General features: G+C 48.0%; 1 protein-coding gene and 1 non-coding gene across 5 annotated transcripts in view; both read right to left on the minus strand.

The window, feature by feature from the left end:
* The window catches only part of TDP1 (tyrosyl-DNA phosphodiesterase 1), a 67705-nt gene that overhangs the window by 21372 nt on the left and 27154 nt on the right, over window positions 1-19179 (minus strand). For all 4 annotated transcript variants that reach the window (XM_066276083.1, XM_066276085.1, XM_066276086.1 and 1 more), the window contains exons 8-13: window positions 17128-17295; window positions 16614-16692; window positions 13458-13643; window positions 12812-12860; window positions 9732-9798; window positions 9260-9367 (exon numbers count right to left, since the gene is read on the minus strand). In XM_066276083.1, the coding sequence (XP_066132180.1) occupies window positions 9260-9367; window positions 9732-9798; window positions 12812-12860; window positions 13458-13643; window positions 16614-16692; window positions 17128-17295 (657 nt within the window). The remainder of the gene's footprint in view (window positions 1-9259; window positions 9368-9731; window positions 9799-12811; window positions 12861-13457; window positions 13644-16613; window positions 16693-17127; window positions 17296-19179) is intronic.
* On the minus strand, window positions 6577-6652 carry TRNAG-GCC (transfer RNA glycine (anticodon GCC)). The gene has a single exon. It is a non-coding gene; the product is annotated as a tRNA-Gly (tRNA).

The following is a 19179-nucleotide window of genomic DNA, read 5'->3' on the forward strand; positions in this document are numbered from 1 at the left end:
GAAAGATGATATGGGACTTAAAAAGCAATGTGGGGCAACAGAAACATCCAGAAGACCCGGGCTCTAGCAGCATGAACCACTGTGCAAGGCAGCTGAGTTTGGTACAGACAGAGCACATGGGCAAAAGCTGGAGGAATTGGCGGCTCTAGAAATCGGTCCGCTGCCCAGATGTTGACCTGTAAATGGGAGCGGAATGACCAGGTCACGGAAGAGTTTGAAGAGAGCCCTGATGCCGTTAGCGCTGCACCACACAGAGCAAAGCCTGGCTCGGCATACGTCTGGGCGGACCCACAGAGCAAGGGCACTGGAGACTAAGGAAAAGCAGCATGGGCCACTCAACGCCAGCCACACAGCCACCCAAGGGTGCTCAGCAGGGGCCACAAATGACAGCTAGTGGCTTAACTAAAACCTTCACTGGTAGGCAAGGCTCCAGCGAAGCGGTGGGGAGGAAGCCAGCCCATTCTGGGGGAAGGGCTGGGGGAGGAGGCAAAGAAAAGCCTGGCTCAGCAGCAGAACAGCGTTAGCGGGGAGGGAAGACAGGGCCCGTCAGCACGGAGGCAGCGGGGGCTGCTGTGGGTTTCTGAGCCCGAGCTCTTCCCAGAGACTCAGTTAGCAGCACGATGTCATGACGGAAGTGTTAATCCAAATTTGAAGGGACCCGAATTATGGAAGACGGAAGCAAGGTCCATCGGTTACACATCAAAGCTTTATTGTCTAGCTTGGCCAAGCGGCGGGAACTCCGACAGAAATCTGACGGAGAGCGCACTGGCTCTTTGTTCTACTTAGTTTTTATAGTTTTTTAAGTGGGAAGTACAGAAGCAAAAATTGCAATTAGGAGCCCCTTACCGCTATTGGTTATAGTCATATGTCCTTTAACATGATAGGACCACATTCAATTTGCAAACCATACATCATTTTGGAGAAAACAAAATTTACAAGTCAACACAATGGTAGAAAGATATCTCTTTACATATTAAAAGGCCTTCCTATATTTTCTAGTGTTCATCCGCCATCTCTCTGTCCAGAGTCAGATGTATCAACCACATGCATTACATAAGAGAGGTAGTTTCTGTGGGGACAAATGCCCGCAAATGGCTCATTGCTACAAGAAAAGGTTTATCTTGGCTTTCCCCTTCCTGCACCTGGCTAGCCATTCACTCCTTTCCCCACAGGTGTGGTGGAATGTCAGGGAATCTATGCTTTCCTTCCCTTTTCATTTACAATACAATGGCAAGAGCCATCCTGGTTATGCTAATCACACAGCACAGAGACTATTCTCACAATTTCTCTTAACCCAAATTAATAAAATGTTCTCCAAGCCTCCTAAAATATTAATATTAATTCTGTAGCCTTTGGTACTTTACAACACCTGCGGGTGAAATGGCTCAGTGGCTCCTCAGAAGGACCACGGGGCCGCAGCCCTGGAGGCCAGGCTCCCTGGGGGCAGGAACCACGCCTGTCTGGTGCATCACCATAAGCAAAGTCTGCGCCTGGCTCACGAGCAAGAAATATTCACGCTATGCTCTCTGGGTCTGAATCCTGCTCTACCGCCTTACTGACCGGGTCACCTGTCTCGGCTTCTGCGCTTTAGTTCTCACAGCTCCGAAATGAGGGTACTAGTCCTGGTACCAGCTCCTCGCTGGGAGGATTCAATGAGTTGGCATAAAGAAGCGCTTTGTCAGCACATAGTAAACACCTCGCAAGGATCTGTGTTATCTGCGAGCGGCTTTCTTTGGGGTCCCATCCCTGGTGAAGGACTCCCAAGTAGCACCTTCTTGTGTCAAGCCACAGGTAACACCTTGTAACTAGCAAAGCCAGCGTACAATGGGTTAGAAGCTCTGGGTCAGGGGTCTCAAGCCTTTCCCTCCAGGGAGAATGCTCCGTGAGACCTGCTCCCCTGAGCGTGAGAAGGGGCGTCCACTGTCTTCGGTCTACTTGCCCCAAGGTGCAGGAAAGCGAGGATGCTGACGTGACTTTGAGTCATCTCTAACGTAGAAAGAAAGTCACTCACAGGTTTTAGGGCTGATCACCAGTATTGGTGACAAATAATGGTTATCTGTGACCATTTGCTGAGGCATACCAACTAGTCCCAGTCTCTTGGAGCAGCAGCACCAGGCAAGCAAGTCTACCCAACGACGTGGACGAATCCTGTGTGTGTGTGTGTGTGTGTGTGTGTGTGTGTGTGTGTGTGATCCAATTTGATTCTGGACCCAAAAGCTCAGACAAAGGAGGAAAAGGCTATTTGTTCAGAATCAAAGGAATTGACATTAGAGAAGTATTACACAGCTATGCTGACAGCAGAATGCCTTTTCTATTTCCTCAAACAGCCACGGTGGTTTTGCAGTCAAGCACTTGTCTCGTTTTCCCCCCAAAGTGGCAGCACCAACCTTTCTGCTCATCCCAAGGCCCTGTTAGGCCTGTCAGTTGCTAGGCAACTATAAAGGCAATAGCTTTCTGCCCACCCACAAGGCACAGCTTTCATAATTGTTCTCGCTGCCTTTGCCAATTACTCCTAGGCACTACCTTTCCACCCAGGCTGCCTCCTCGAGCTCATCTCCTTGGCTGCTTAGTCTGGTGGCAAAATCTAAACGCTGGATTGGTTATCATGCCCCAGTAATTTCCATAACAACAGGCTCCCCACCAAACACAGCATGACTTCATGGTGGGATCAAAACCCACAAATAGCTTTCCATGAGAGCAACCAGACAAAAGAGGAAACTGCCAGCCAACATTAATAACTGGTGAGTTCCAATTAATTAGAAGGAGCAATTTTTAAGTAAAGTACATTAAGTTTAGAAAAGGCTACGGACAAGGCTTGAGGTCACATGCAGCATTATGTTACAGAAACAAAACAGTTTAAGGCTTTATAAGCTGCTTTCTTTTTTCCTTTTTAATTTTTTTAACTGAATTTACAGGGGTGACATTGGTTAATAAAATTATATAGGTGTCAGATGTACAGTTCTATAATACATCATCTGTGTATTGTATTGTGTGTTTTACCAGCCCAAGTCAAGTTATAAGCTGCTGTCTTAAATCTCAAGAGGCCTAAGGAATACGAGCTTAATAATAACATGAGGTAGTTAGCAGCTACCAAAATCAAGGTGTTAATTAATATTTAATACATCATATAGTTTAATGGGTAATCTTCATATATATTTTTTATTATTCTCTGAGCACTCAATAAGTCAGAGGAAAGCCCAGATTATAGAAATGACTATTCAAGTGGCAAGGCTAGTATAAGTGGCAATCCCAAATCAGGATGTGGACAGGTGGACTCTACTTTGGTGCTACTCCCCCCACAGCATGCTGAGATACCATCTGAGATACCGGGGTTTGAAAAATTATTGATGGAGTTAATGCTATTAAAACCTAAAACCAGGGCAGCTGTGGTCTGAACTTGATAGGCTCGGGGTCAGGAGCGGGAAGAGAAGCTTTCTCTGCACATCGGTTTCTGAGTCTGTGCATATGGTACCTACTTGAAAAAGCCGGGGTTGTAAAGGGCTCTGATTCAAACGTGTGTGGGTCACTAGCCATAAGCCAGGCTTACTACTCTTAGATACTAAGGATATAAAAGTGAGTAAGATCTGACACCTGCTTTCAGGGAGCTCAGAATATGAAGAAATGGGGCCCATAAGGAACCAACAGCGAAGATGTAAAAAGCCTACCATATTTTTTGCTCCACAGACGCACCCCCCAAAATAAAGTGGAGGGGGAAATGCCCGTGTGTCTTATGGAGCGAAAAAGACAATATTTTATTAAATATTTTAACACACCATTTGGTTCAGAATATTTTTTTTTATTTTCCTCCTTAAAACCCTACGTGTGTCTTATGGTCAGGTGCGTCCTATGGAGCAGAAAATACGTAAGCAAAAAGCGCCACACAACACAAAGGGTAAAAAGAGCAATGAGCTCTGTCTGCTGAGCTAGAAAGTTGCAAAGAGAACATTTGAGATGGACCTGAAGGGCAAACCTAATCATCCTGGACAGTACAAAAGGGAAAACAAACTTAAAACCTGAGAAGCAACTAGAAAATGAATGGTAATTAGATTACGGGTGATACCTATCATCCATTCATTCATTCATTCACTCAAAATGTGCAGAGCCATTACAGACCAGGCACTGTACGAGGCACTGTATTTGTTGGCCTGAAAGAAAATATAGACGTTAAACAAATAACTACCAATAATCAGGATGAGTATTTTGGTAAGGGAAAAAAGTACAGGAATTACAAACTCATTTTCTTAAGAGTTGAACAAACACTAACGCAGAGTCCAATACAATGCAAATTTCACTACGAGTGGTTTTAGCGTGGATTTTACGATGCTCAAATTATCACCCGGGATCTGTGAAAAATGTATTCACTCAGAACTCCAATCACAATATAATGAGAGCAACCAGGAAACTGACTTATGTACATTTAAAAGGAAAAATAAAATAGAAGACAAAAACCATATTGAATTTTTCATAAGCATTTTATGAAGATTTCAACCCCTGATCTTCAGTAGGCAGTTATCACATTTGTGAAACGTCCATTGGAGAAAACGAAGTCCCTTTGGCCAAGAAGAAAGCACCCTCTGCTGCTGATGGGCGGGAATGACAGGTTAATGAGATGCACACGAGTAGGACACGTGAAGTGTACCTCTAAGGTGAGGAGAGGGTTGTTTTGTTTTGTTTTGAAGATTAGGGAATTAGATCTTCAGGAACCCTACTTATCTTTTATAAGACTTACTGCTCTGAACAGCACTACGCTCCCCAGTGAACGTGGTCCTCCCACCAGCCTGGCTGCAGGGCTGTTCCCTCACTCCAACAAGTGCCTCCTTTGTCTCCCAATAATCACAGAACTGCCCTCCTTAACCGATCTTCGGAGCCTGAAGTTCAGTCTTTTGAGTATATCCAAGGGGAGTTTTGCTTAACTGTGGAAAACAAACCTCAATTTTGAAAACAGAGGTAAGGCCTTGGCCGGTTGGCTCAGTGGTAGAGCGTCGGCGGCCTGGCGTGTGGAAGTCCCAGGTTTGATTCCCGGCCAGGGCACACAGGAGAAGCGCCCATCTGCTTCTCCACCCCTCCTCCTCTCCTTCCTTTCTGTCTATCTCTTCCCTTCCCGCAGCCGAGGCTCCATTGGAGCAAAAGATGGCCCGGGCGCTGGGGATGGCTCCTTGGCCTCTGCCCCAGGTGCTAGAGTGGCTGTGGTCACGACAGAGTGACGCCCCGGATGGGCAGAGCATCGCCCCCTGGTGGGCGTGCCGGGTGGATCCCGGTCGGGTGCATGCGGGAGTCTGACTGCCTCCCCATTTCCAGCTTCAGAAAAATACAAAAAAAAAAAAGAAAAAAAAAGAAAAAAGAAAACAGGTAATAATTGAGGGATGACTTCCAATGAAGGTTGGAGAATAAGATGGACGGAACACAACGGGTTCTAAATGCCAATGAGGTGTGTGGGAGGCAGAATTCCCGCCCCCGTCCCCCATGTACACGTCCTTAGTAATCCCCCGGCTTTCCTGAGTGGGGGCAAAAATTGTCAGTATGATAGGATTTCTCTCCCATGACTAGGTGACCAATCTGCCAACTAAGTTAATCAAAGGTTTGGAACGATGATGGGTGGGCCTGGCCTTATCAGGTGAGACCTGGAAAGAGTGACCGGGTTCTTCCTGAGGAGAGAGATTCTGCTTTGGCTTTGAAGAAGCAAACAGCTTGCTGTGAACTGTCCATGGAGAGGACCATGTGACAGGGCACAGAGGTGGGACTTCAGAACTGAGAATGACCCTTGACTGACAGCCACAAAGAAAGCAGGACTACAGCCGTAAGCACTGAATCCTGCCAGCAACCACTGAACTTGGAAGAGAACCCTGAGCCTCAGAGGATACTTCAGCCCTCATCAACACTGTGATCCTCTGCTTATACCACTTAGTTTGTGGCACCTTATTACACAGCAGCAAAAAACTAATTCAAGGTCTGAAATGGAGGAGCACCTATTTTTGGTAAAAGTACTAAATTTTAAAAGGTGACCATCTTGAAGGGCAACTATTTTTTAGATGTGCAGATCAAGATTATTTTAAAATGTCTCATAATCACGTTAGTAAAAATTCACATTCTTTACCGTCCATCTTGCTTATTATTTTTTTTTGGGGGGTCTGCTTTAGTTTTTTTGCGCTTAACAAAAAGGAATTATTCGTCCTAAACGTGAACAATGACTGGTATCATTAAATAAAAGTAGGAAAGCGTTATGTATTTATCTTTTGCTAAAATCCAATTCTTTTTTTTTTTTTTTTTGTATTTTCTGAAGCTGGAAATGGGGAGAGACAGTCAGACAGACTCCCGCATGCGCCCGACCGGGATCCACCTGGCACGCCCACCAGGGGCAACGCTCTGCCCACCAGGGGGCGATGCTCTGCCCCTCCTGGGCGTCGCATTGCCGCGACCAGAGCCACTCTAGCGCCTGGGGCAGAGGCCAAGGAGCCATCCCCAGCGCCCGGGCCATCTTTGCTCCAATGGAGCCTTGGCTGTGGGAGGGGAAGAGAGAGGCAGAGAGGAAGGCGGGGGGGGGGGCGGGTGGAGAAGCAGATGGGTGCTTCTCCTATGTGCCCTGGCCGGGAATCGAACCCGGGTCCCCCGCACGGCAGGCCGACGCTCTACCACTGAGCCAACCGGCCAGGGCCAAAATCCAATTCTTAAAACTTAAAACATCTGCCACTTTGTTGATGAACTGTTAGATCTGCTAGGCATTATGAGTTCATCTGGACTAGAATCCATGATTCTCATCAATCTAAAGTTAAGAAAACATATTAAATCAAAGGACAGTAGCACTCACAAGTCAGTTCTGAGTTTATGGCCAAGGTGATTATATTCTCTACCAGGACAATGGAGGGGACACCCAGGAATGCACAGGGCATATGGGGGAGGGGAGACTTTCACCATGACGGAGCATTTCATATGCGAGGGACAGGTTATTAAATTTCCTGTAATGCATGAAGCTCTGGCTGCAAAAAAATGATTTTGACCAAAATGCAAAGACTGATCTGCTGAGAAACACAATGTGAGCATAAGCTAAAACCAAGGGCATTAGAACCATGCCTTCCAGAAAGCCTCATGGAACAAGTATGTAAAAAGCACTTATTCTGATCAATTCTCATTATCAACTACACTGACACTGAATTTCCTTTCATACATGCATAACTAACAAAGCTTTTAGGAAACTTGGGAGACATCAGACAACAGTAACTTTGCCTCTAACGCAGGTAAAAGGCCAAATCTGGCCACAGCTACAGCCCTGACCTCACCTGCCCTCCCACACTACTCACACCAGCAAGACCCGAGCCCGGTGAGCCCATTCCTGCCTCTGCCGCTCCGCCCTCCTCCCAGGAAGCTTCCCTCCAGCGACCCAGCCACATGGCTCCCTCCCTTTTTTCCAGTCTCTGCTTTAATGTCACCAGTCAGTCCTTCCCTGATCATCCTATTTAATGAGCAACCTGCTGCCCAGACCCAGGTCCTCAGGACCCTACAGCACAGTGTTTGAGGGCGGGCCTGGGTCCTTGGTTTGGCCTCTGTGTTTTAGTTCCCGCATTTGTCCAAGGGATTAACGCTACGCTGTAGAAACGTTGTGAGGATAGCATGCAAGAGAGCGAGCGAGAAAATATGAATGAATGAATGAATGAATGAACGAACGAGATGTGCTCAGAAGTGTCTGGTGCTGACATGAGCGGTGCACAGGAGCTCTGAGGACCCGGAGGAGGGAAGGGGACCAGCAGGGTACGGCAAAGCCTCCAGGAGGAGATGAGACCGGACCTGGGCACCATCACTACTCAGTGGGCAGCGAGTGGAGAGGAAGAGAGAAGACAGAGGACCAGTGCAGGGAATACACGGGCTGTCGGCAGGATGACCTCAGGGCCAAGGGGGGCAGCCTGGCTGTTTCTGGGGCGCATGTGGGGGAACACAGGATGAGGAAGGTGAGAATGGTTCAGCTGAGGTCTGAAGGCCAAACTGAGGACTCTGGACTTCAGTCTACAGGACGTGGGGGAAGATTCTGAACAGAGGACAATGAGGTCACGGACAACCTAGGGCAGGTGGCCTGGCAAGAGGACAACCATGGGACAGGACCGCAGATAGGTGACCATTTTAGAAGTCCAGGTGATACGTATCTGTCCTGGTAATTTCAGGGATTAGAAAAGCAAAGTTTGGCCCTGGCCGGTTGGCTCAGCGGTAGAGTGTCGGCCTGGCGTGCGGGGGACCCAGGTTCGATTCCAGGCCAGGGCACATAGGAGAAGCGCCCATTTGCTTCTCCACCCCCCTCCCTCCTTCTTCTCTATCTCTCTCTTCCCCTCCTGCAGCCAAGGCTCCATTGGAGCAAAGATGGCCCGGGCGCTGGGGATGGCTCCTTGGCCTATGCCCCAGGCGCTAGAGTGGCTCTGGTCGTGGTAGAGTGACCCCCCAGAGGGGCAGAGCATTGCCCCCTGGTAGGCAGAGCGTCGCCCCTGGTGGGCGTGCCGGGTGGATTCCGGTCGGGCACATGCAGGAGTCTGTCTGACTGTCTCTCCCTGTTTCCAGCTTCAGAAAAATACAAAAAAAAAAAAAAAGAAAAGCAAAGTTTGACACACATCAAGGATGAATAGGCTTTGATGGGTATTTCCATCCACACACCCGCCTCAACCAAAAACATCTCTCTTCCTATTGCTGTTGTTTCTGACCTCTCTGAAATTGTGAGCATATCAGATGCACTTGTCAGTCTTACTGTGTTACCCTGCATGTCCTGCATCCACGGGAGGAGGACCCCAGTCAACGCTGCAGAACGCCCAAAGGAAGGAACAGGACGAGAGGACCACCGGGCGTTAAGCCCGATGAACAGAGCGGGCGGGCTCCCCTAAAGCAAAGGATGCTGGGAAAGAACTCTCCCTCTAGAGATGAGCTCAGTTTGGGATGTTCTGACTTGAGATAAGGCGGCAAACAAACAAAAGTTACCGGTAGGTGTCACTTAGATTTGGGGTCTACTTCTTCCCTTGTCATGGGAGGGCGGAGAGAGTGGGTGCTAAGCATTTTCTAAATTATCTAAGTGAGGTCTCACAGGTGTCTTCTAATAATACTGGAACGCTCTGCAGGTAAAATCAGGCCAGGGCTGCCTTCTCTACACAGGCTCACATTAAGAGACACACACACACAAAACCCAGGACAATTCATAAAATCACGTTTTGGAAATTCATTCAGTATTGAGAGCAGGAGTTACAAACACACTGTAAACCTCCCTCCCATCCAGAATATAAAGACTATTTACCTTGTGACAAGGAACCAAGCAAGCTGACTGAAGTCTGGAGAGGATCTCAGATACGTCTTAATGTGCGGCATGGCGTTGCTGCGGCCAGACGTCTCGGCTGCCCATTGGCTAGTGACAGCAAAGACACAAATCACTGGCAAGAAAGTACACACTGGTCGTAATCTGAATACTATACTAGAAGACTAAATGAAAAGCAGAACTAGAATCTAAAAACCGGTGAGTACACCATTCTCTTTGATACAACCTGTGACATCTTCTTAAATTCTCTCCAGGCGGAAACGCCACAGAGATACATTTTACTCTTGGGTGTGAATCCATTCCGAAAAGATGTTTAAAGTCTTCTTTTTAATTATTTCTATCACTAATAGATGTAGCTAAAATATACGGCAATATTATGTAAGAAAAACATCTGACAGAAACAACCCTCTTATTCCTCAAGAAGCAAGAATAGCATTCTAAACCAGTCACTTACTGGAAATAGGAATGAAGCCAGCTCTGTTTCTCTGCCGTCTGGATGCCATAGGGAAGAGAGCCCCCAGCTTTTGAAAGAAGAAACACAGAGTAACAACGCTTATGGGGAATATAGTTTGAGGATCCCTCATTAAGAAAAGCTATAGTAAACAAAGGAGGTAAAAGGGAAAAAACAAAAACAACTTCCCCTATTTCTTTTTATAAAATATTTCTTTAAAAGAAAATGTCTGGACTGTCTTGGCTACTGTTCTCTCAATGGGGCTTCCTTTCTTAGAGATGCATATGAAATGTAAATGTTTATTCTCTGCAAAGAAAAAACCATTTAATCACACGTGTGTGTGTGGGGTGGGGGTGGTAATTTAATACCTATAACAGTAGATTTGAAGTGTTAGGAAAAAACATGGGAGGAACCCCGGTCCCGTCCTGTCGTCCTCATGAAGTGAGACACCCTTGGCCTGTCTCTCCTGTCTCTGCCCAAGACCGGGACCCCTGGGGCAGACCAGGCTGAGAACTCCTTGGAGAACGGGTTCTCCTGCCTTCTTCCCCTGCCCCTCTGCTACTTCCAAACAGACTTCGTACTAGCTTAACAGATTCTTACACACAGGACAGAATGATCACCAAAATAAGTTAATTAAGATGTTTAGTAAACAGTTAGGTTTTTTTAAAAAAGGAATTCTAAAAGCCATATTCCTGCAAAGAAAATAAAGATATGGTTCCAAGTGCAAACACAATTAAAAGCCAATTTTTTGTTCATCTTTGAAAAGAGGCAAGTTCCACTGTAGATTCCATCAAGTCACTTTCCAAACACAGGTTGGAACTTCTCCACAGTAAACTCTACCCAAAGAGGGCTTTCAATTTCGCCAACTTGGCCGTGTTGCATCTCCTATAGCAAATTACTAAAAACATATTCAGGGTTTCAGGACCAGTTAGAAAACAGCTCTATTGAAAATATGTTCTCTGTTAGAAAGTATGCTTTGAATGGATCTAGCCTATTAGAAGTGCAGGAAGAAGACAAACAGACAAATAAACAATAAACACACCATTACATCCCTGAGTCTCAGTGAAATGATTTTAGTTCTGCCATTAAAAAGCGACATACAGGCCCTGGTCGGTTGGCTCAGCGGTAGAGCGTCGGCCTGGCGTGCGGGGGACCTGGGTTCGATTCCCGGCCAGGGCACATAGGAGAAGCGCCCATTTGCTTCTCCACCCCCCTCTCCTTCCTCTCTGTCTCTCTCTTCCCCTCCCACAGCCAAGGCTCCATTGGAGCAGAGATGGCCCGGGCGCTGGGGATGGCTCCTTGGCCTCTGCCCCAGGCGCTGGAGTGACTCTGGTCTCGGCAGAGCGACGCCCCAGGGGGGCAGAGCGACGCCCCCTGGTGGGCAGAGCTTCACCCCTGGTGGGCATGCTGGGTGGATCCCGGTAGGCGCATGCGGGAGTTTGTCTGACTGTCTCTCCCCGTTTCCAGCTTCAGAAAAAAAAAAAAAAAGTGACATACTTGCTAAAACACTGCAAACCCCACCAGGATTTTTCTGGCAGGGTCACATCCAGTTTGTCAAGCAGTGAGTGGACTAAACTAGTCTACAGTCCGAGCACTCTGCTCCCAGCCAGGCGCGGTGCCCACCGGGACTTCTCATTAGGCAGAGCCGCCGTGCTTTAGGTTTCTGGTCATTACCTTCCGGAAGGCACTATCTGGGGAACTGCCGAAATAAAAGTTTAGTGCCCAGCACTGGTATGTGACAGAAACAGAGAAAAGGTGATGTCTGCAAAATCATCCTGGGCATTTACAGGTGAAGCCCTTGAGTGATGAGAAGTATCAGCCAGGCTAAACCAACAGTGTCATCTCAACATTAAACGTAAATTCCAAGCCTTCAATATATCTGTATCCAGGGTTTATATTCGAAAGAGCCATAAAGGACCCTAGACACAGGCAGGGAGGATGTGGAGGTGGGGAGGGAGGGGGAAAGACCAGAGCAAGGCACGCCAGTTTTGCTTTGGGAGGCGTGGAGCCATGGAAGAAGCTGGTTTCGTTCGGATGTCTTGCCTGGACAGCCGAGCTGTCGGTGGCCGAGGGCCGAGAAGCCTTATTGGTAGAAATGAGATTAACGACTGCTCAGGGGGTTACTGTGAGGATTAACTAACATATACACACTACCCAACTGTACCATCTTTGGAACATCACCAGTGCTCAAAATTTGCTATTTCCAAGGGAAAAAATCATCCCCAAACCTCTAACCCAGGGGTCGGAAACCTATGGCTCACGAGCCAGATGTGGATCTTTTTTTTTTCTTCTTCTTCTTTTTGTATTTTTCCAAAGCCAGAAATGGGGAGGCAGTCAGACAGACTCCTGCATGTGCCCGACCGGGATCCACCTGGCACGCCCATCAGGGGGCAATGCTCTGCCCATCCGGGGGGTCGCTCTCTTGTGACCAGAGCCATTCTAGCACCTGAGGCAGAGGCCACAGAGCCATCCTCAGTGCCTGGGCTATCTTTGCTCCAATGGAGCCTCGGCTGCGGGAGGGGAAGAGAGAGACACAGAGGAACGAGAGGGGGAGGGGTGGAGAAGCAGATGGGCACTTCTCCTGTGTGCCCTGGCCGGGAATCAAACCCAGGACTCCTGCACACCAGGCCGACACTCTACCACTGAGCCAACCGGCCAGGGCCCAGATGTGGATCTTTTAATGGCTGAATCTGGCTCGCAGACAAATCTTTAATAAAAATAACAATAGTGTTAAAAATATAAAATATTCTCTTGTATTTCAATCCATTCATTTCCTACTGCTCATGTTCAGGGTTGCAGGTGGCTGGAGCCAATCCCAGCTGTCCTCCGGGACAACACCAAATTTTTATTGGATAACGTGTAACGTACACGGGTTGTTGTATGGCTCTTACGGAATTACATTTTAAAATATGTAGCGTTCATGGCTCTCTCAGCCGAAAAGTTTCCTGACCCCTGCTCTAACCAATACTTTCCTCATTCTAGGAGGAAGGTGTTCTTATTACTTGTTTTTGAAAAGTTGACTGGGGCATTTATGAAATAAACACACAAAAAAATACAACCGTGACAGTCTTCCCAACAATTACCTGGATACCCTTCTAAGCTGGTCCGTACATTTTCCACCGAAGGATAGATCTAAAAATAAATAAGAAAAAAACCCAATAAAACTTGGAAGGTACCATGTTGAAGAAACTATTTGTTAAAAGAAGTGCTGATTAGGTTTTAAGAAAATAAAAATCTCAGTTAAAAACAGTTAGAGGCTTGGAAAATGTGCTTTAAACTTTAAAAAGTTCCCATCTTATGGGGGAAAAGAAATGGAATATCCAGTAATTAATCTGACGATTATATAAAATTAAACTTCGATTTGAGATTCTCCTCTGAAATGCCTAATCGACACTGACTTGAATGCAAAATTAACTCTGAACTGCAAGGCGTCTCAGCACTCACCAGTGCTCGGAATTCTGCCGGCAGCGCCTTACCAAGCAGCTTCTCCTGGGCCGGACGACTCGAGGAGGGAACAGACCCGCGGGCTTGTCGGTGGCTGCCGTGCAGCTGTGGCTGAGCCCCACGTACCCCCCACCCCCCTCGTGCCACAGGAAACGAGGGCCACGTGATTACAAACACAACAGCTTCCATCCCGAACGACCCATGGGGCCCCCCCTATGTCAAAGGAAGATTTGGGGACTAAAGGAAGCAAAGAATTAGCTCGTGTCGTGTCGCAAGCTCACTTACCAAGTGCAGAGGAGTGGCACTTCTCCCCGGGGTCCTGCTCTCCTTCCCCAGGGTCCCCAAGGTCTCCTTGAACTCGGAACACAGCCACTTGGATTCATCAGCCCCCATGGAGCCGATGCTGGAGAACTGACCTACGATGGGCCAGGGCTCCGCCGCGGGCATGGGAGGCGCGTGCTCCCGCAGCAGCTGGGAGAGAACGGACGTGAACGCGGCAGTCACATGGTCACACACACAGGTGCGGACAGAAACGCTATAACAGCTCGGGACACGGCTTTCCCCCCTTGAATTCCCAAATCGGCAAAGAAATGTTGAAAATACTAGTGATCAATTTCATACCCACATAATACAATTTTTTTTCTTCATTGGGCAACATTATTTATTTATTTATTTATTTATTTATTTATTTATTTTTTTTTTTTCCTTTCTTTTTTTCCTGAAGCTGGAAATGGGGAGAGACAGTCCGACAGACTCCCGCATGTGCCCGACCGGGATCCACCTGGCATGCCCACCAGGGGGCGTCGCTCTGTCACGACCAGAGCCACTCTAGCGCCTGGGGCAGAGGCCAAGGAGCCATCCCCAGCGCCCGGGCCATCTTTGCTCCATTGGAGCCTTGGCTGCGGGAGGGGAAGAGAGAGACAGAGAGGAAGGAGGGGGGGGTGGAGAGGCAGATGGGCGCCCCTCCTGTGTGCCCTGGCCGGGAATCGAACCTGGGACCTCTGCACGCCAGGCTGACGCTCTACCATTGAGCCAACCGGCCAGGGCCGGAAACATTTTTTAAATGCTAAAAATACTTTATTTTAATGGAGTAAGTGGACGGGAGATGTCCTCTTCTCCCAACCAAAGTTCTTTGATGTGTACTAAAAGCAAAAACAGATAAAAAGAAATTTAAAAGATCCGCGTTAACAGGAATGGCTGATAAACCACCAAGCTGTCTGTGAAGTGAGATTTTTCCTTGAAATCATGGTTGTTTAATACGCCTACACAGTACACAGAAGCCAGATTATTGTACATTCTGACTCCTAGCATCTGAAAAAGGTTTAACACTGGGCTCCAGGTAGCTCTGCTACTCTTAAAATAAGAGAGAACCTTTGACATGTACATAATACTACCTTAAGCACTAAAATTGATCTGTATTTCCTGCTTTGATCCTTGTGCAAAGCCTCAGAAACAATTCAGAGAGCATCCGGAAATCCTCGCCACTTAAACATCCACACCGAGTGTCCGCCCAGAGGCTGGAGACAGCAAGAACGGGAAGTGCCGTCCCTGCTGCCGTGGAACTCGTGTTCTGACCGCCGCGTTGTTTACTTTAACGTGTATTTTCTTTCACACACACAGCGTAGGCAGCAACATTTACAAACCGTCCTACCAAAAAGCCCAGACAGTTCTCAAGTCGCCCCCTGGGTGCAGCACCGTGTGGGGGACAAGGCTGAACTAACAACGACAAGACCCGTGTCCACTCAGTGCTCAGCCCCCAGTCGGCTGCACAACCCCGGACATGGCCCTCGGCTCCATTTACACCAATGACTCGGAACTCTGTGGTCACCACCCGTCTCCCCCGCGAGGCAGCTGTGAGGCAGCCTGAGCTACTGCGTGTGGAAAGTGGTCAGACAACTCTAAGAGGCTCTTCCTCTTCCAGGGAGGCTGTGATCTTACACAGCACGTGCTGCTGCCTGGCCTGCCTGAACCACCAGTCCACAAATGCTGACTGAACACTCAGCATGGGCCCGCATCCATTACTTCATTTAAATTGGACCTGGCTGGTTGGCTCAGTGGTAGAGCCTCAGCCCGGCGTGTGGATGTCCCGGGTTCAATTCCTGGTCAGGGCACACAGGTGGAGAAGCGCCCATCTGCTTCTCTATGCCTCCCCCTCTCCCTTCTCTCTCTCTCTTCCCCTCCTGCAGCCATGGCTTGGTTGGAGCAAGTTGGGCCCTGGGCGCTGAAGACTGGCCTTGCCTCAGATTGTTAAAATAGTTCAGTTGTAGAGCAATGGAGCAAAGGCCCCAGATGGGCAGAATATTGCCTGGTAGGAGGCTTGCTGTGTGGATCCTGCAAGAGTCTATCTGCCTCCCTGCTTATCACTTAAGAAAAATTAAATAAGTAAGTAAGTACGTAAATAAATAAATATTTTATTGATTGATTTTTAGAGAGAAGACAGAGGAAATGGGGAGAGAGAGAAAACCATGTTGAAATGTTGATCCCCTTATTTATGCATTCATGGGTCAATTCTTGTATCTGTCCTGACCTGGTGATTGAATTCCACAACCTTGGTGTATCGGGATGACACTCTAACCAAATGAACTACCCGCCAGGGCTGTGAAGCACCACTATGCCCATTTTATAGATGATAAGAGAGGGAGGTTAAGGAGCAAGCCAAGGTCACATGACTGTGAATTCCAGGTGAGGATCTGAGCCCAGGTCTGGGCATCTACCTGCAAAGCCATGCACTTGGGCAGAGTGCTGTACTCTCCTGAGGTCAAGATGTGAAGATGCTGTCTGTGAGATCTTGCCCACTTTCAGCTGTGGTCTCATTAAAAAAATAAACTAAGATTTTCATTAACCAAGGGGAATTCTTACATAACCTAAATAATTAATGGAGAAAGAGGTAAGGCTTTTAAGAAAGCCACTGTAGGGATATTATTAAGGTTGGTAAACTTTCCTAAAAGGAGATGAAGAAAACTTTAATCTTCAACTTGCTTGTTGTTTTATTTTGTTAAAGACCTTTCTCTGTTCATTTTCATACCAGCAGCAAATGTCATTTTTGTAGTAACAATTCTCTTAAGGGCGCTGGTTTAGTAAATAAAATACATTCTGGCTCAGTTGTAGCCTCTACTCAACACTACATTCTGTTCTTTGTTGAATTTGTATGTTAAAAGTCCTCAATATGCTGATCAAAAGCTACAAAATGAGAAGTCTCTATCTTCATTATAAGATCTATAACTAGACCTCCATTTAGAACAGTCTACACCTATAGAAGAGGCATAACAAAACTTTAAAAATAACTGAAAACTATAATTAGACAAATCGATTTATCATGTTCCTTCTATATGCCCACAATTGTGCTAGAGATATTGTGATGCTGCCATCAAAACAGAGTGATAAAAGGAGAGAGAATATACTAAATTGTTTTAAATGTTAAATAGTAAAAAATTCTGTTACCTTCCTAAGCCTAAAGTGTCCCCAGTTATCTTTCTGACTTCCTTGAAAGCGTCCTGGGGTGGATCCAATGAGGAAAACGCTACAAAGATATAAAACGTAAATTACAGAATGCAGTGATGTGATTTATGGACCCCCCCAAAATCACAAAATAGACACAGGAAAACTAATATCATCGTGAAATGTTCTAAGAGCCAATCCATTTCCTTGCGGTGCTTCCTCGGAGGAGTAACTGATACTTAAACTCATTTTCAAGCACATCAACTTCCCTGGCGTAAGGTACCAGGCAAAGGACTCGCTCATTTTAAGGGTACTAAAGGGTTGTGGGAGATTTCCTGGCTTCCACCTGAGTGGCTGAGAACCAGGAGATGCAGTGACAACCTCCTCGTCTTATCACGTCATGAAGGACAGTCAAATGTCATGCAACCTCTTTCCAACACCGCTGGCCGCCAAACTTCGCGTGGCTCCCAAGGGGCTACCTATTGTAAGCGCCCCAAACTGCGAAGATGACACGTACCTCGTCTCAGAGAGGTCGTGGTCCTGGATGATGTCTATCCACGGCTTGAGAGGAGGCACGTTGTAAGCTGCCAAGTAGCTGATGAGGTCAGCTTTAAAATGAGTCGCCGAGTCTCCAGATCTGTGGGTTCCGTGGGCCATTCGTGGGTACAGGGTGCTCAGCCATATTCTGGAATGGGAGAAAAGGACTATTGACCATCGGGGCTGCAACGGGTCCCAGTGACATTTCTGCACTGATTACACACCCCGAGGAAGAGGTGAACGCTCCCTGTCTCTGCCTGGTAAGTAGAGTGAGCCTCACGAAACACAGATCTGATCGTACCACTCGGGCAGCTCCCATCACATTCAGAATGACTGTCAAACTCGTCACTGCGAATTCAGACCCAGTGAGACCTAGCTTCTGCCCACCTCTCCCAATCCAATCCGCCCAGGCCTCATCTCCACCCTCCCCACGCCATCCTTCTCCTCCTCCTCCTTCTCTTCCCCATGCTGTCCTCCTCCTCCCCGCACCGTCCACGTTGCTGAGACATGATGACCACAGCTCACAGTTCTCTCAATGGTGACAAGTCCACACCACATGTAGAAACCTCAGCGAGATTCTGCCCATCACTACATCAGTGTAGGTCTTTAGCCAAGTCGAAAACAATAAAAGTTATACAATAAAAAAGTATGTGCAAATCTATTTAAAACAACAACTCATTTTTATATTTCCATGCATACGCTAGAGCAGTTTGAGGCAGTTTCATTCCGATGCTTTCCCGGTGTCTGGAATGAGTATACACCACATTAAATGATATTAGTCACATGAACCACTGACTTTCAAAACATACAGTGAACAAAATATTAAAGACATCTTTCATTTCATCCATTCTTTTTCCCCAAGGGAAAAAAAAATGCAATTGTCAAACTTCCATATGATACCCAAACGGAAAACAACCGTATCTAATCCCAATCCTTCTCTGAGCTGCACCGCGGCAGATTACAAAAGGTACACTTCAAACCTCTTGTGCTCAGAGTCTTCAAGTGCAAATTCCGGTTAACAGTCCCACCTCAGGCCCTGGCCGGTTGGCTCAGCGGTAGAGCGTCAGCCTGGCGTGCGGGGGACCCGGGTTCAATTCCCGGCCAGGTCACATAGAAGAAGCGTCCATTTGCTTCTCCACCCCCACCCCCTCTTTCCTATCTGTCTCTCTCTTCCCCTCCCGCAGCCAAGGCTCCATTGGAGCAAAGATGGCCTGGGTGCTAGGGATGGCTCCTTGACCTCTGCCCCAGGCGCTAGAGTGGCTCTGGTCGCGGCAGAGCGATGCCCCGGAGGGGCAGAGCATCGCCTCCTGGTGGGCAGGGCGTCGCCCCTGGTGGGCGTGCTGGGTGGATCCCGGCCGGGCGCATGCGGGAGTCTGTCTGACTGTCTCTCCCCGTTTCCAGCTTCAGAAAAATACAAAAGAAAAAACAAAAAAACAGTCCCACCTCACAGGGACACACATGAGGTCACCAGGTCACGATCAGTGTCCAGACTGAGGAAGTGCTAGGGTGCATTAGCTGTCCCTGCCCTTTCCCTCCTGGGGCTGCTTCTGCAGTTCCACCTACTAAGCCAAGAGAGAGACTGCCGAATTCTGCTTGTTACCTGCCAGCCCTCAAAGGAGACAGGCGAGACTAGGCCATCAGGGCAGGAAGCATCCAGACCCTCAACGATCCTTGCTGTGCATCTCGTGACCTTCGTAAGGGCTTCTAGCAGGGTGGATGTCACCCTCCCCTCCCACCAGAGGGGATCCGCTGCACAGGGAGTGACACAGCATGACGGAGACCGGAGCCCAGGCTCTGAATGCACCTGCTTCTAACTAGCTGGGTCATCTGAGGCAGCCTGATCCCCTCTCTGAGCCTCCGCCCCTCCGTGTGTAAAATGAGCGGGTGGGCCGGGTGGACACAGCAACGTGGAGCCAGTAGACGGAGCGGGTCCTCTCGGAGTGCCGCCACGCCCACACACAGGAGGGCCCGGGAGGAGCAGGGTGGACCATAGTTTCCTAAACCTGGATACTTAGGCGTGAGGTTTCCTTAA

Source organism: Saccopteryx bilineata, chromosome 4 (assembly GCF_036850765.1).
Source record: "Saccopteryx bilineata isolate mSacBil1 chromosome 4, mSacBil1_pri_phased_curated, whole genome shotgun sequence".
In the NCBI taxonomy this organism is placed as follows: domain Eukaryota; kingdom Metazoa; phylum Chordata; class Mammalia; order Chiroptera; family Emballonuridae; genus Saccopteryx; species Saccopteryx bilineata.